We start from the raw sequence: 17399 nt of genomic DNA, 5'->3' as shown, positions 1-17399 counted from the left end.
AAATGAAAATAATTTGCCTTTTGATATGTAATAAAAAGGTTGGCATTTCCAGGAAAATAAATAACAAAACACAGTGCTGTACATATATGGCAATAACTTCAGCCCCCTGAGTCCCTACTGGGTTTTTGCAGGCCCGGTACCGGTCCACTCCTCAGTGGTTGGGAACCCATGCCTTAGGGGTTCATACACAGCTACATATATTCATTGTCAAGTTAACTCTATTTAAAGGTACTCTTATGGGTTTTTGTCCACTAGTAGCGCTATGGAGCAATGTTTTTAGGTGTAGGTGTCCGCCTTGTTTGTGTCATCGAACACGAGGATAAAGTTGGGCTCACGTTCTGTAAATGGCTTCATGCTTTTCTGTTGCGTGGTGGTGGTAATGTTCAAACAATGCGAAGAAGACTGCTAGCAAGTAAACCTGGGTGTAAATAATGCATAATTTAAAATCGGTTTTGCATTATTTTACGAGGAAGGAGTTCTGTTTGTTAGAATACAGTAAATATTAGTAAGGTAGGTTTCACAAAACGACAGTGAAGTTAAAACCTTATGTTTGTTTATGTTGCCACTTTGTGTTTCTTTAGGTTACATTTTTTTCTTTCTCTCTTGTCACAACTCTGTGCTTATGCTCTGGTTAGGGACAGTAAAACATCACGGTTTGATTTAAAATACCTGTTTTGGATCCCCAAAAACATTGCTGGAAAAGGATCCAGAGGTTTCCTTTTAAATATCCAGTGCTGTCACGCTTGCAAATGCTGGTTTGTAGAAATGTTAAGTGCTAACATTTCTCCCTGGAGACTGGATATGAAGACTTCACAGGGCTCCTTTAAACATGCAGAAGAGGGGATCTTGCCCTCTACTCCACTCAGACCATTGAGCCACTTCACTTGTCTTCCTGAAAGGAGCTCCCTTAACTTGAAACATCACTCCTGCACCTTACTCTGTTTATACAAACATATATCATATTGTCATGAGGAGGAATGGAAAAAAAATGTTGAGGGAGGGGTGAGCGATGAGATGGTTTTCTGTAGCCTGCGGGCAACTGTATGAATTACAGGGTTATTGATAGTACTGAATTTGTGTGAGGAAGTATTTTATTATAGAAGAAATCCAGGGTATGGAGGCGGTAGAATAAAGTAGACCCTGTAGTTAAGCTCTTTTACATTGTAACTTAAAGTTAGTATTTTAGTTGTTCTTTGTATTCAACACTCAGAAAAATGACAGAAAATTTAAAATTTAAATTTAAAAAAATGAACTTTTCCACTCATATTTTCTCGTCCTGCAGTTGGACAGCTTTCAAGATGAGTGACGCTCGCTAATGAAACATTTCTGAATGAGAAGTCACTTTGGGCTGACAGTGACCGGTTGCGATGACGCACAGGGAGGTAGTGATGCTGAAGGGTGGGGGGGTGATGTGAGGATGAGGATGATGGTTGGGTGGCGGGGATGAACGGGGGGAAAGTGGTGCGAGGAGCAGAAAGAGTGAGTCATATGGTTCTCATCAGCATCTAAAGAGACTTGAAGCACCTGAAGGTGGCTCGGTTGTGCCGGCGCGGATGTGGACGCTCTCCGCGTTGAGCGCACTCGGCTTTTTTTCTTTCTTTCTTCCCCATCACCGTCTCCTGGTGCGAGTCAGCAATCACGAACCGTCTCCAAACGTGGTCCAGGAGAGCCGTCGGAATGTGGACATCAAACTCAAAGTTGGGTGAGTGGCGGAACATGTGATTTCAAGCATTGAATTAACGCATTATGGATGAATAGTTGTTCTTTCCCTCTTGGCACTAATTATTTCTCATTCAGTTGACGCGTTTCTTTATTTGCTGCCCATGATGCTGGACGATCTCATTGTTCCTGACCTCAGGCGACTTTTGATGATGACTTTTGATTTAATTCAAGGCTACTATTTTTAAAGTAAATGAGCTCTGTCTGAACACCTTTAATTGTCTTTCCGATCTGTGGGAGTTCCGTGGGTCCCAATGATCTAGGCTTTAAATAACTGAATTAAATGATGCTGTTTATGTTGTTTTTAAATCTTGAATTCAGATCTTGAAGATGATGAGGTTTGCATGTGAAACTAAATCATTTTAATGATAAAAATGTAGTTTTAAAAGAGTGTGTGTATCAAAGAAACGCACTCTGAGGTCTCTGCAGACTGTCGCCCACAGATCCTTGTCTCTGTCATTTTATTAAGCTGGATGTCACTGTCAGTCAGGTATGACCTAAAGTCCTGCACGGTGGCCTCATCTTGTCGAGCAGGGAATTGCCCAGCACACCAGTGCAGAGGCTGAGATTACATCTGAGCCAGGATGGTTTTGTTTGCTCCTGACCAATTAAAAAAGAGCTGCAGACACAGAGAGGCTGCATGTCTCCGGCTGTCCTCAACATTATTGTGGATTCCTGCCCAACCCTCAGCAACTGCTTCACATCACACCTCTTCATCACATTGTAGTGTGTCGGCCTGGAAAAAAGCCAAGAACACACAACAGAAAGCTTATATTTAGAGACGATTCTGTGCTGGAGGAACATGCGTGTGGACATCCAATATTTTAAAGAGAAAGTGGAGGCATACAACCTCCAGTTACTTCATCATGGCGCTGCTCTTCCACTGTAGAAGTTACTCTGTATGCATATTAAACAGATCAATGCTGGAAAAGAGCTTAACCAGCATGCATGACTTTACTGCACCTGGATCCACAGATGAAATCCTCCTCAAGCTGCAATTTTGTGGAAGTCAACAGGTCTTTTATCAGCAGCAGCCAGATGTTATGTAAGCTTGTCCGTTTTAATTCAAATCAAAATTAATAGTTTTAGTCCAAGTTAAATTCTTATGATCACAAAGTGAGCGTTGAATGAATTAATCAAATTAGGTTTGTCAGGCTCATTGGAAATATTCCCAACATTTAATTGGCTCAACTTTCAAGAAATAAGTCTTTCTTCTAGTCAGGACAAACATGATGATTATCAAGTCATATCATCTTATTTCCAGAGGTGGCAAAAGAACACACATTCTCTACTCAAGTACAAGTGCAGATACTCTGATAAAAGTACTGATTTGACTACTTTGCTCAAATAAAAGTAATAAAGTACAGACTCTGAAATGTAATAGAGTATAAAAGTGAACAGTATCCCTCTGAAGGACATTTTTATCGGCCATTTCTGTGCAAAGTTAACTGAACCTAACATAAAGGTAGAATCAGCAGTGTTTGTTCAAGCTGGTCGTAAATGCACCACAAAGAGAGTTGACTGTTGAGTCTCGTTCCCAGGATGTGAAATTTTGGGTTGGTAAAGCATCCTGAGCAGCAACAAACTGAGAAAATAGGAAAATCCAGGCAGAGGGCTGCAGGGTCTCTGCAGATACGAGACACTAACGCACCTTTTCTCCATATTCCAGTCTCCCTCTCTGTCTGTTTCCTTCATATTATGTGTTTACATTTTTTTCATGATATGCAGTGATAGGTTAAAATCATTCTTGTGATGTTAGGAAGAGTGCGTGTAATGACACAAGATAAAAAATGTAGAAAGTACAGATATTTGCGTTCATAACTGTATTTCTGTCACTGAGCTAATCGGCTGTCTGAATGCTGTAGAAGTGGCCTGAAACTCTCAAATAAACAGAGAAAAAGAGCTTATTATGACTGAATGGATCCCGTTAATATGACTGAACTTATTTTACAGTAAATCCATCAAGCTTAATTTCTCCAGCTCATTGTAACACAGTATGTTTAATATTTATGCAGCAGGGACACTTAATATTTTAACCAGAGGTAACTTAATTTGTCCCACAGTGTAAAATGATGATGTGCTCCTGCAATCCTCCTGTGGATAAACATGTAACTATCGCTTTCATAATAACCTTCTTCCTCTACTTGAGTAGGTGGGAAAGGCTTTATGTATGAAGGCTTTTGGCCGCAACGGAGCTAAATGGTGACATAAGAGTCAATCAAACGTGTTGGACAAATGTACATCCGGCATGGAGCAGAGGTTTGTTAGGCGCAGAGGAAAAGGTCAGCCGGTGGTTAATAGGTTGAAGAGGAGTGATGAGGGAGCTAAAGACCTGAGGGGACTGCATAATGCCTTCACCCTCATCAATGCCTTTGCACAGACTATCATGTGTTAAGCATGTTTAACCCCAGATAGATAGATAGATAGATAGATAGATAGATAGATAGATAGATAGATAGATAAGAAACACACTCAGTAGAAAAGAGGGCAACTCAGATGAACTTTTAATTTTGTCTCAAATAAAGCAGCTTAACAAAATCCTAAAATCGTCAACATGGCCGCACTACTTTTACTCGTCCCATCTAATCTACATTTAGTTAAGGAACATCCACATTACAAATGTCAGTAATCTGCACAGACAAGATTAATCTCACATCTGTCAAAGTGGAGGAACTCGCATGGTACTCAGACATTGTTCTGCAGTCAAAGGACAGAACATCCTAAATTAATTTGTTGCATCAAAGTCAGAGCGAGCGAGTCGAGCCAAAATCAGCCGCAGGAGCAGTGCACAATAACGTCACTGTTGATGTAAAAATAGTACAGCATTTAAGGAAATATGCTTACTCACTTTTATAGGTAAAAGTTAGATGACAACAACAAGTTAAAAGTTATTTGTTTGACAGCAAGTTACTTTAAAAATGCAATATATTACATATAACTAGTTGCCTTCATTTTAAAGTACTGTATTATGTAACAATATTACTGTCTGCTTAGAGTAATAAATTTAAATAAATGAATGGCCTTGGACACACAGTAATGAGCAGGCAAACAAAGGATCAAAGTCTGATATGAGATAGGACTCAATATTTTTAATTGTAGGCTTAGTCATTTCTACCACACTTATACTTTCTATAATGTTGCCTATAACGACATGACAAGACAAAAAACTATTTTTCTATGCCTTTTTATTTTAGTCCACAGAACAAGGAATGCATGGGCATATGTGATTCAAGAATGTAAATTAAAGTGTGCTCGGAGGATTAGGCTTCATCATTCGGCTACGAAATACGGCTCATTTCATTTCCACAGAGACTGAACACAGAACTTATAGGCTCGGCTATATTAAGCACACACAGAGCCTATATTAATATGGTCATGTTGGTGTGGAAGGATTCTTAAAAACAAGACACGCTTTGGTCAGTAACGTGGATTGTAACACGTTACGTGACATAACTGTAGTATTATATTACTGAAATATTATTAGTAACGCGCTATATTACACCGTTACCGCTAATAGTAATACATTACTCTAACGTGTTACCCCCAACACTGTAGTTTAATATGTACCACACTGTGCATTTACTATGGAGCTAAGAGCAAGCAGACAGTTAACTTAGCTTAGCTTAGCTTAGCATAAAGATTGAAAGCAGGGGAAACGCTGTTTACCAGCGCCTCAAGATGCAACAAGTACAGGAAAAAGAATCAGACAAATATGCATGCATATTTGTTTGATTCTTTTTCCTGTGCTTGTTGCATCTTGAGCTGTTGTAACAAGTGAATTTCCCCGTTGTGGGATAAATAAAGCCTATCTAATTTAATCTAATCTAAAGCTCACTCATTAACAGGCTATATGTTGTTTCCATTAAGCCAGCAGGCATTAATCTTAGCTTAGTTTAGCACAAGACTGAAGACTGAAAGCAAGGGAAATCAGCCTGGTGTAGTTTTATATTTAGTGTATAAACATTAGAGCTGAATCATTTCTCAAAATGTCAAACGATTTTTCAGAAGTAAAGGCTCAATATAACCTACACTTAAATGAACACACATCAATTAAGGTCAAAACAATACACAGTGTTACAGTCAAACTGTAACACTGTGTATTGTTTTGACCTCTGCCTATATAGAGGTCACAGTTTGGTATTGATTTTTTCAGAGGAGGGATTAAGAGTGAGATCAGGCGTGTGTCAGTTGAAGAGCATATTATCACCACAGAATGGCAATAAAATACACATTAGGTCTTGTGTTGCATTGTTGACTCTCTCTCTCACTATTCTTGTTGGGCTTGATGCCGTCTCGAGTTTTAATTGTGTAAAATGGTCAGGTGTAACAGGCGACTGATCAGTCCTGATATCAGTTGCTTTGTTCCTCAGCCCTCACATTGTGTTCAGTCGATAAGCTCGAGATGGATGGCCACATTGATCTGACGGCAATTGTGGCTCAAACGCAGTCTCTCAGGCCACAGTCTTGATAGATCTGAGCACGAAAAAGAAAAAAACCTGCAGAGAATAAAACAAAAAACAAAAGAGGAGTGAGTGTTTGGTGTTTTAATGTATGCCAGGGATGAGTCAGTTCTGTCAAAGCAGATTCTTTCTCTTTTCAAAGGTGCTGAATCCTGTTGCTGTGTTGAAGCTGAATCTGCCGCCGCGCTCAACAGGAAGAGCCTGGACTGCTGCGGATCCACCCCTGAAAAGTGTTTTTTAAAACGGCACTTTTTTGCTTAAAGACCATGAAAGATTTGTTCTGGATGTGTGCAACCAGTACTTTTGTACCAGCTGCATAAACATTCAGCTTTAATATCAGTCATATTCTCAAGATGGATTACCTGATCGCAGCGCAGTAGGTTTCATCTGCATATATTACACTTCTCTCCGGGTGTTTCTGCATTCTGTTTTATTTTTCTTGATGCGTTGCCAACATAATGGCTCATTTGGTCGAGGCATCATCATTCAATTTTTGTTTTGACAAGACAGACTTAATGTGGTCATTACTCTAATGGCTTTTATGAGAATGTCCTGATGTCCCTTTTCTTCTGTAGTTAACTTGAATAGGTGTGTGCTTCCGTCTACCTCTGCTGCACAGGACAGTGTCAAACATCAGCTTAGTGTTGGAGCAGATGGTTCCTGTGCTGGACAATATGACCCCAGCTCCTCTGACACAGAACTGCTCCAACTGCAGTGAGGCTTTAGTCCCAGAGCTCAACGTGGTCAAGGCTGTGGTTCTGGGCCCGGTGCTTGGTGCCATCATTGCGTTTGGAATTGTAGGAAACATCCTGGTAATCCTCTCTGTAGTTTGTCATCGACACCTGCGGACAGTCACACATTATTTCATAGTTAATCTGGCGGTGGCAGATTTACTGCTGAGCACCACTGTACTACCTTTCTCTGCCATTTTAGAGATCGTGGATCGTTGGATGTTTGGACGGGTCTTTTGCAATGTTTGGGCAGCTGTGGATGTGCTCTGCTGCACCGCCTCCATCATGAGCCTCTGTGTGATCTCTGTCGACCGCTACATTGGAGTCAGTTACCCTCTGCGTTACCCAACGATAATGACAAAACGCCGGGCGCTGCTGGCAGTGATGCTGCTGTGGGTGCTGTCTATCATCATATCCATTGGACCTCTGTTTGGCTGGAAAGAGCCGGCGCCTGAGGACGAGTCCATCTGCAAGATCACAGAGGAGCCGGGCTACGCTATTTTCTCTGCTGTGGGCTCTTTCTACCTCCCCCTGGCCATCATACTGGCCATGTACTGCCGGGTCTATGTGGTGGCTCACAGGGAGAGCCAGGGCCGGAAGGAGGGCCACAAGACAGAGAAGTCAGACTCAGAGAAGGTTATACTCAGGATACACAGAGGAAACACAACGGTAGCAGAGGACGAGGCCCTTCGCTGCCGCACACATTTCGCCCTGCGACTGCTCAAGTTCTCACGTGAGAAGAAAGCCGCCAAGACTTTGGGCATTGTGGTTGGCTGCTTCATTTTGTGCTGGCTGCCATTTTTCCTGGTGCTACCTATCAGTGAGTATAGTCATGTTCATCTTGTATGAGATTCTTCATTTTGTGAGCGAAATGATTTTGAAGACATCTGTCACATCTGTATGAGCAAAGCAACAATAAAAAGTAACAGAGATGACGTAGAAGATAGCATCGCCCTGGGTCCTTTGGGATTTTTCAATTGGATTTTTGATTATAGCGGAAAATAAGCTCATGTTTTGTTCATCAAGATAATCTTCACAAATAAACACCACTGATTCTTGAAGAGTAAATGCAATTAATAGAAATAAAAAGTTAACATAAGGCTGTAAACGAACTACAGCACAGTTGCGTGACTTCTTCGTCACCACTGCTAAGCTTCCTACTACACTACTATACAACTTCACTACAAATTGATCAATCTATGAGTTGTAAAAGCCAGAATTGGGATAGTTTGCCGCTAAAGTCTGACTGTAGACCAGTGAGTAAATAAGTCTCCATGTTCAGCCTGATGACTTTTAGTGTCTCCAAAAACTTCTGTAGTCTTATTTAGACACTGCTGTTTATAAGACACGCTTTAGATTTAATGGTGGGATCTTTACTGATGTATTTTTTTGTGGTACATAAAAACTTGAAAATCTCTTTAGCTTGTGTCAACCATAGAACTTATTTTAGGCAATTAACCAAAACCTATTGATTCAAGACAAGGGAACCAGAAGAGCAAAATAGTAGCTAATTTCCAGGTTTCAGGACTCAGTGTTCAATGAAGGTGTGGTGGGGACCTGACACCTTGGGTCAGGGTTAGTGCAGAATTATGACAGTAGTCCACACACTTTTGGATTCATTTAACATGGACTATGTAGACTTTAATACAAACAGATCACTTTATCCTGTTACATAGGAAAAACAGACATTGACAGTGTCTCTTTATTTATATTTATTTTATTTACAAGTTGCAGTTGAAAAAAGGTAATAAATTGCAATGTTTAATAGCATATGTTATTTTAAATAGCAAATATATTGTATCATATTATCATATCATGCTTAAGTATCGCGATAATATCATAGACATGTCGCTTGGCCTCTGTAGATTCCCACAATAGCGGCAATTTGTTGGCTGAGTGGTTACGACAAAAGAGAGACAGACCACGTTAAAAAGACTTTTTATCCAACCAAATTAAAATGTAAAATTAATTATTAACGAGATGGGGTGAGGAAATCAGTAAATCAGCGGTGCATGATGTGCATGAGTGAGGCATGTGTGTGTGTGTGTGTGTGTGTGTGTGTGTGTGTGTGTGTGTGTGTGTGTGTGGAGGGGTGTTATAAGATGCAAACAAAACACAAAGATGTGACGTGTCCGTGGAGGCAAGCAGAGAGGAAATGAGCAACAGAGCCTTGTTTTATAACCAGGGGGCACTGAGCCCAGGTGCCATCTGAAAACACTAATCAGCAAACCATCCCAACTACTAGTTACACACACATACACACACACACACACACACACACACACACACACACACACACACACACACTGCTGCCTACAGTAAGGGTCAGCAGGGGTCAGCCCACATCCTTAAGTCCTAGAGCATTAAAGGTGTTGGCTGGCAGATTATTTACCTGTGGACTATTTCATGTCTGTATGCTCAGGTAAGATAACTGTCTCATGACTGTAGATTCATATTGAATGTAAATGGCAATCGAGAACCAATTCCAGTTAAGAAACAGTTAAAACAGATCATCATTATGCTTCCAGGCTTATCCATAACTTATATCAATGCCGGCATGTTTTTTCTGAGAGTTGCACATAGCAATGACTCATTCTTCTACACTGCTGGAAACTTGCAGCAAGAAGGAGTCATGGCAGAGAGAGAAATGGTCCAAAGCATGGCTTCATTTCAAGTGAAAGGATGACACCATTGCTAATTGTATTATCTGCAACATGGTCTTAAATTCTAGTAATGACATGTACATATCTGACACTACACAGAAGTGCAACTGCTTCCCAACTTAAAAACTAGATGAAGATGAATGCTGAACTTTTTTTTTTTTGTTATATTGATTTTAGACGATGACCGTTGCAACAGTTTGCTCTCAGGAGACAGCCAGACAGGAACATTTTGATCAGGAATCCAAAAGGGATTCAATAAAAAACGGACCAATAAGCAGAATCAATAATAGTATTGGAACAATAAAATCTTAACAATTCTCGTCTCTAATATTGAACGCAGGGTTATAAGAGTAGTTTTTTCATTTAAGTCAATTTAACAAAGAAAGGTTGCATATTTCCCAAAATGTCCCTTTTTCTTTAAAGACACACAAAACAGTTAATAAGCTGCCTTGTAACTTTTTTATCAATGAGATTTCAGGAATGTAAAACTGACTCATATTTTCAATCACCTACATTTACACATCTGAGTCAGACCGCTTGTAGAAAACCTATTTCACTTCTGCACTAATTCATTTTACAGATCCATTCATCGACTGCCAGGTTTTTAAGTGCTGCGGGCTTTAATAGTTTGATCATGTTAATTGAATTGCTTCTCCATGGTAGCACAACGAAGTTACTATCATTCAAGACGAGCCTCATGGCCTCTTGAGCAGCGTAGTAAAAGCTTTGACTCGGCCAGGTAGACGATCTATAAATAGTCACTATAAATCTTTCAGTTCTGTGACGGCCTCAGGCGCTCCCCTGTCTGTAAACAAAAGCACAGACTCTCAGACTGTTTTATCTCCAACACTCATCCTTCAATGAACTGTAAAGCCATTTCCCTCCTCTCCCTCGTGTCGGTGACTCACTTCATCACAAAGCTGGTCGGGGAGTGACGGGTAAAGCCATTACGTCGGTGTCAGACTTTATGTTACGTTCCCTTCAAGAACACCCAGCTTCATGAAGACAAGCTTGAAGGGAAATCACACGGCTTGCCAGCCATGCATGCACTATATATGCCGGTGTCAATGTGGAGGGAATGTGAGGGGGAAATCTGAACCAAGTAGATATGAGATATGGCAAAGCCCACACAAATCCCTCAGGGTTTTTATTTATTCCATGCTCTCATGCTTGTAAATATAGCTGTTACCATTTGGCTGACTGGGAAATGAGTAAAAGCCTCAGCTCACCAACACTCCCATACTAATGCTGGCGTCTGGCTGCATACCGCTGCCACATGAGTCTGTGGACAATGATGGATTTATCAGGGAGTCACCAAGTGACGGCCTAGTTTTGACATGATAACTTGTGATTGTTTGATTTGGTTTATTGGTCTTCACATTATTTTGTTATCAAATTGTGGGAATTCGATCATGTCAGAAATTTTGAAGAGATGAGTTCTTTCCGCTTTGTGGTTATTTGGGGATTGTTCTCCTCTCTTAATGAAATGTCAGAAGTCCTTCCAGGACGTGCAAAACAAGACAAAGTCAATTTATAATCCGTCCCTGCTTTGGATTGGAGACCTTTGTTTCATCTCTCTCAATCTCTTTTCAACTCATCTTCTGTTAATATTAATTTGAATAGATACGGCATAAAATGTAAAAATAAATAGATAAAGAGAAGCTTTATACCAGGCTGAAACGCAGGGTTTCAGCACACTGATTACAACAGTAAAACAATGTGGTGTACTGAAACACCCTGTAGTACCCTTCTACATCACAACTGGTCAAATTAATATGCAATGTGTAAGGTGTCCCCTAATGAGGAACTAGTGTTCATTTTGTTGACAAAGCTATGACGAAATTTATTCAGCAACAACCTTTTTTTCCAGGACTTAAAACGAGACGATGACGAGACGGCACCATTGTTATTAAACACTGTGACTCTATCAACATGCAATATTGTTTGCGAATAAAGACGAGACTGAATTGTGTTTTAAAAAATACAGAAGAAGGAGCTTTAGTATAAAACTAGCAAGCTCACTAGCTTAAAGCCGTCTGTCTCACATCATAAACAACAGTACCTAACACCTGAGTAGTCCATATGACTCTGTTTCTATTCCTCAAATTAATACCATCAGACAAATAGTCCAGAAAAATGTCACTCCACATGATTCAACCTGTGTTTTTTATCAGATAATGGTAAGATAAATGGTTTTGGCCGGACTTGATTGACTGAAATGTTCAATATAATCTGATGACTAAAAACAACGTAATCGACTTAAAAGACTGAAAGACGTTTTTCTTTTCTTTTTTATAAAACTAGACCAAAATAGGTCATAATTTTCTTTTTACCAAGATAAGACTAAAAAGCCCAGACATTCAGTCGGCTAAAACTAACAAAGACATTTGACAAAGGACTTTATGACGAAATAATAAACAGGTGACAAAATTATCAATTTATAAAACTCTGCAATCCCGCTCTTTAGCAACTAGATCATTGCTTTGGTTTTACAGGACACAACATTACAGTTTTGGTTCACTCTCATAAATCTCATAAACTTCGTTTTGAGCTGCAGTTGTTTTCAGCTATAAATGCTCCAAAAACGTACAATACTACCCGTAAACAGCCGACAGACAAAGTTAGCCTAAATAATCCGATATGTTTTTGAAGAGTTGGTGGAGACCAAAGCAGAGCTAAAATGAGAGTAAAAAGTTATTTACACCTCCTGGCGTCCCATTTTTCACGAATGCGTTATCGCCGAGAAAGGCATTTAGGGAATTTCTTTAAATTTGGCACAAACATCCACTTGGACTCAACGACGAATTGATTAGAATCTTGGTGGTCAAAAGTCAAAAGTCACTGTGACCTCATGAAACACAATTTTGGCCATGACTCAACAATTCATATGATAATGTCTAATGAGATAAAATGATGAAGTTATGACATTTTATATCCAAAAGGTCAAAGGTCAACTTCACTGTGACATAATAATATTCTGTAAAAAATGTTCTAGCCAGTATTCAACACCATAGCTCAGGAACAGCCAGTTATGTTTACGATTAATCATTTAATTAATTAAAAAAATTGTGAAAAAATGCTCATCACAATTCCCCAAGGCCCAAAGTGACGTCTTTAAAGATTCTTTTGTCGAACAACAGTCCAAAACTCAAAGACGCAGAATTTGTTATCATAAATGACAAAGATAAGCAGCAAATCCTTAAATATAAGAGGCTGGAACCATCAAATGTTTGACATTTCTGCCTGAAGAAACGATGAACAAAATAGATTTTCTTTTTCGTTTGACCAATAATTTACTAATCGTCGACTAAGCTTTTTAAGGTAAAAAATGTGGTCCTTTGTGTTAAAACGTGGTATTTTCAGCTTTTTCTGCTGAAGTTTGCCAACTCAAAACGTAATGTGTTTTAATCGAAGTTCACAACAGTTGGACTTTCACAGTTTTCCCATGACAACAGCTGGTGATGGTTCATTGATTTTGAACAACAAAACATTTATCAAACAGCTGCAATACCCCTTTTTCATTTAAAAACTAAATCTATCATGGGTACCGGCAATAAAAGAATCGCTCTTTCTGGCACAGCTGGGGATAAAATGTATGAGCTGCAGAACCAGGCGCGAAATTATTTGCTCTCAAACTCCCTCCACCGCTTCTTTCAATCCATCACCACATCATGATCTCATTTTTCAAATGCCCACGTTTAATCGCCTGCAACAGCTCGTCCAATAAAGCATTTCACAAGACAGCTTCTTCCCTTCTACCTCTGAAGACAGATAGCCACACAAGAAGACCACTATTTAATTATTTTAATGTTCCTCTGGCTTTCCCTGGAAATGTGAAGAGTCACCTACATTTACAGTGACAAAACAGGCCAGAATACAATGTGCCTGTTAAGCCATTTCCTCTGCTTCTTCATTAAGGATCCAACTCACGTTCGCTCTCTGCTGCGACTGCTTCCTCTAATCAAAAGCAGCAGTATTAATAGTCTTTAACCTTAATGGCAAGTAGGGAGCATTTTTAGTGAGCCGGTAAAATGAATGCGGATGTAAATGAGTGCCATAATATGTTTCTATCAGGAGTTGCAGATCATGTGTTATTTTCATATAAACACAACCTTAATCCACTGGTTGTTCCTTCTCGCCCCACCAGCAGGTTGACATTTTCCGCCTTTAGTAAAATATCACCATGTGTGGATGGCTTGCCATAAAATTCAGTACAGTTATCTATGGTGCCCAGAGGATGATTCCCTCCTACCAGGCAGTCTGACTCACTGAATGTACTGTAGACTGTGGGTAAAGGCCAGCTATAGACCATATTCACGGCGGCCATTTTCTGTCATTTTATGTCTCACTGTGGGAAGCTCAAATGCCGAGAACATTATGCTGTTGTGTTCAAGGTTAGACGTTGTGTAAAAGTAGGTAAAACTGTTATCATTTCACCACTTCCCAGTTGATCAGCAACTGAAAAGTTGATGGATCGTGAACATCTGGAGCGATAACCATAACTTTTTGCTAACATTATGAATGTAAACAGGCTAACAGTCGTTACCTTTTCTTTTTGTGCCAATTTAGCCATTTTAATGCTAAGACTCGCCTCCCCAAGTCCAAAACAAGATCCCCCTGATACTATTGTAGGGAACTGTTCCTTCTTCCTGGGCTATTTTTACTAAGATTGTGATTGGTTTAAGAAATAAAAACAAGCACAGCACAGTTGAGATATGTCTGGCTATGCAAGACTGTCTGCTGGTACGATTGGCAGAAAAAAATCATGTTCCCCACAAGATGAATCTAAATGAGTTTGGTGATCCCTCAACTTTTCCTCTAGCAACACCATGGGATTGAACTTTGTGGTTTAAATTGAAATATTTCAACAATTATTGGATTGATTGCTATAAAAATTTTGCTACAGGTTAGATATTTGCAGTATGGATACCAAACACCTACAAAACTAATGACCCATCCAAACACCTGTATTTGTTATCAAGCTAACAGGCTACACTAATGTGAACATGGAAAATTTTACCTGCGTAAAGGGACAGTATACAGTTTTGGAGAGGAAATTCAAACTTAGAATTGTAATATTTTCAATATTAATGAGGTAATAACTCAAACTCAGAAATATTTATTTTTTCCATAACTGAATAAACAAGCTGTTGTCAGAGGAAAATAAAGTCCCAGAACTTTTTGAAACTTGAAAGGTGGCGGGGTCCACCATATATAAACAAAGTAAAACAGTATGAATGTTCTCCTTTAAGGTCAGAATAGAAGAGAGTTTGTTTATTTAGTTTGTTTAAGCATGAAAAATAAGTTGTTGAAGATCGTTCTCTTCTGATTAAAATTTCGTCCCCAAAACTACATAGTGCACCTTTAACATCAGCATGTTAGCATTCTCATTGAGAGCAAGTTACTGTAGCAAGCTAACGCACCACTTAGCTATAGTTGCAGTTATATTTACAGCCATGTTAGAGCTGCTAACATGGCAGTAGACTCTTGTTTTCTGATAAAAGTTTCAGACAAGAAATCTGTTTGTTGTTCCTTCCGCTGTGGTGTTAATCACACTTGTGTGTCTCGTGTCCTTACAGGCTCCATTTTCCCCGCATACAGACCTTCAGACACCGTCTTCAAGATCACCTTCTGGCTCGGTTACTTTAACAGCTGCATCAACCCCATCATCTACCCGTGCTCCAACCAAGAGTTTAAAAAAGCTTTCCAGAGTTTACTTGGCATTCACTGTCTGAGAGCGAACCCTCGGCCTCACCATCACAATCTGAATGCAGTTCAGAATCAAACTCAGGGTCACAGCCAGCCCCTAAACCTGGGCCTGGACAGCAGGGGGGCTCCCTGTCGGCTCAGCCCTTCCTCCTCTATGGCCCTGTCCAGGACACCTTCCTCCAGGGACAGCAGAGAGTGGAGGGGGGTCTTTTCTGCCGGCTCCACAAGCGGATCCGGACCATCCCAGGGGCGCAAAGCCAAAGTGGCTAAACTTTGCAGTAAAAGCTTCCACCGAACCTGCTGCTGCATCCTCAGCAGTGGGACTCCCCCGCAGGAGTCCAACTCCACTCAGCCCCCTCCTGTCGGAAACCTTCCCACCATTAAAATCCACCAACTGTCCCTGTCGGAAAAAGGAGAGCCTGTATAGCTACTGTAATCCTTCATCCATTAGTCATGACTCCCCTTTCAAGGTCACTGATGAGAATATATTTTCCTTTTAGCTGTTTACACCACTACAGATGAGCTGTGTTAGAAAGATGGCTTCTTTGAAATTCAAAATGTCTCAGTTTTGATAGCATTCTGTGCTTTTTCTGGATTTAAGCATGAAAGAACATCACAGCCATCATATTTAACCCTTTTAGGAAGATGGCTTTTTAGCTTTCTTAACACAAACTGCTGCAGTCCATCCAATGTTCATCAATTTTTTGAAAAAAAAAAAAAAAAAAGATGCTGTAGCACTCTCTGGAGGTGGACCAAAAAATAAATCCAAATGTTTACATATTTTATATCACAGAAATGTTCAAATGTTTAAATGTAAAAAGAAAAGATTTATATATTGCATGATTTCACCACATGTTTCAAAAATGCTGGTCAGTGGTGCTCCTGTTGTCCAAAGTTTGCCTAATGCTGTTCCTGCTGACAAATTGTTGCTTGTGTGCTGCTCTGTACACAGTAAAAAACAAGGGACCTTGTGTACTTCCAAGTCACATTACAATAAATTTGTATGACATATTGCTAACAAGGGATCCATGGGGACATTTCTGGACTCGTTTTTTGGGTTGAGTCACTGAATATATCGCCTCTCAAAACTTCTACTTCATCTATCTGCATTCCCACAATTTCGTGTAGCTCCGAGCGCTGCCAGATGGATGTCTTAATATACTTGTGTGGAATTTAACTGACCTTGTGGTTGCTGACCTCAATACTGACCGGCCCCCAAGCCTCTTAAAAAATCCAGCAGATTTAGAGATGTCATGTTAAGTCATACACAGTCTCAGACATTCTTCTCTCAGGCCGCACTCTTTGTTTCACTCATTTTTAGATGCCATCCACACACAAAGCACACTGAGTTATAGCTCTGCTTTTCCTAAGATCTTCTGCGTGGGTGGTGTGTAGGCTACCAGTTAAAAGGTGAAAACTAAGCAAGTTTAGTGCGAGTTCAAGACTGCAAAGTGTCTCTGTGTTTACACAGAAGCATCAAAGGGCAAGAGGACAACCTCTGCCAACCATATTGATTTATTTTTCCCCTGGCTACTCCTGCTGTAGTACCAAGACGCTCACCCTTTGTAAGTGTGAGAGGGAGGAGATGCAGTCGGCATCGTTAAGTCAATCTGCCCCTCTGCGTGCTAAGTCTAGACGTAGAAGTGGACTCGACAGCTTTCCCACAGGGGAGGGGACCCGGCACGCAGTGAGAGTGCTTGACTGTGTCCGCGTTGTCATTGACTAGCATTTCTGTGAACCTGTAAATCACACCATCTCTGAGCAGATGCCATTAGGAGAGCGGCCGCCAGCCGCAGCAATAAAGTACAGATGGTACAGACGACCTAATTCACCCCTCCCTGCTATTGTCTCTGTGTGGAGAGAGCAAAAACCCTCAGCCAACGAATACCTGTGTGCTACGCTTTATATTTATACTTTATATTATCTTCCAAATGCAGTTACTGTAATGAATACCGTAATTAGATCTGCTGCCTCGCAGTAGTCAGATATAGACTGGAACAGAACAAGAACAACCCCCACGTGTTTACTCAACAGTCCCTCCTTTATTCATGGTGAAGTTAACAATAGGTGTAGAATCTGTATTCCCTCTATTCTAATATTCTGATACATTACTGAGC

General features: G+C 40.2%; 1 protein-coding gene across 1 annotated transcript; it reads left to right on the top strand.

Moving 5' to 3' along the window:
- The first annotated feature begins 1562 nt into the window (after nt 1–1562).
- On the top strand, nt 1563–16268 carry adra1aa (adrenoceptor alpha 1Aa). The gene is made up of 3 exons (XM_084360798.1): nt 1563–1702; nt 6322–7730; nt 15153–16268. The coding sequence occupies exons 2-3, from the start codon at nt 6833–6835 to the stop codon at nt 15707–15709; spliced, it is 1455 nt and encodes a 484-aa protein (XP_084216924.1). The 5' UTR covers nt 1563–1702; nt 6322–6832; the 3' UTR covers nt 15710–16268.
- The last annotated feature ends 1131 nt before the right edge of the window (nt 16269–17399 follow it).

The sequence above is a fragment of the Pagrus pagrus genome (genome assembly GCF_965226575.1).
Source record: "Pagrus pagrus genome assembly, chromosome: 8".
NCBI classification, from domain to species: Eukaryota; Metazoa; Chordata; class Actinopteri; order Spariformes; family Sparidae; genus Pagrus; species Pagrus pagrus.
The sequence above is the reverse complement of the archived record's forward strand: the minus strand, read 5'-3'. Positions and strand labels throughout refer to the sequence as shown.

What these genes read in the sequence shown, in the direction of transcription:
- adra1aa (XM_084360798.1), top strand. Translation starts at nt 6,833, where the DNA reads ATGGTTCCTGTGCTGGACAATATGACCCCAGCTCCTCTGACACAGAAC. An exon ending in TTTCCTGGTGCTACCTATCA is followed by an intron (nt 7,731 to 15,152) that starts GTGAGTATAGTC and finishes GTGTCCTTACAG; the next exon opens with GCTCCATTTTCCCCGCATAC.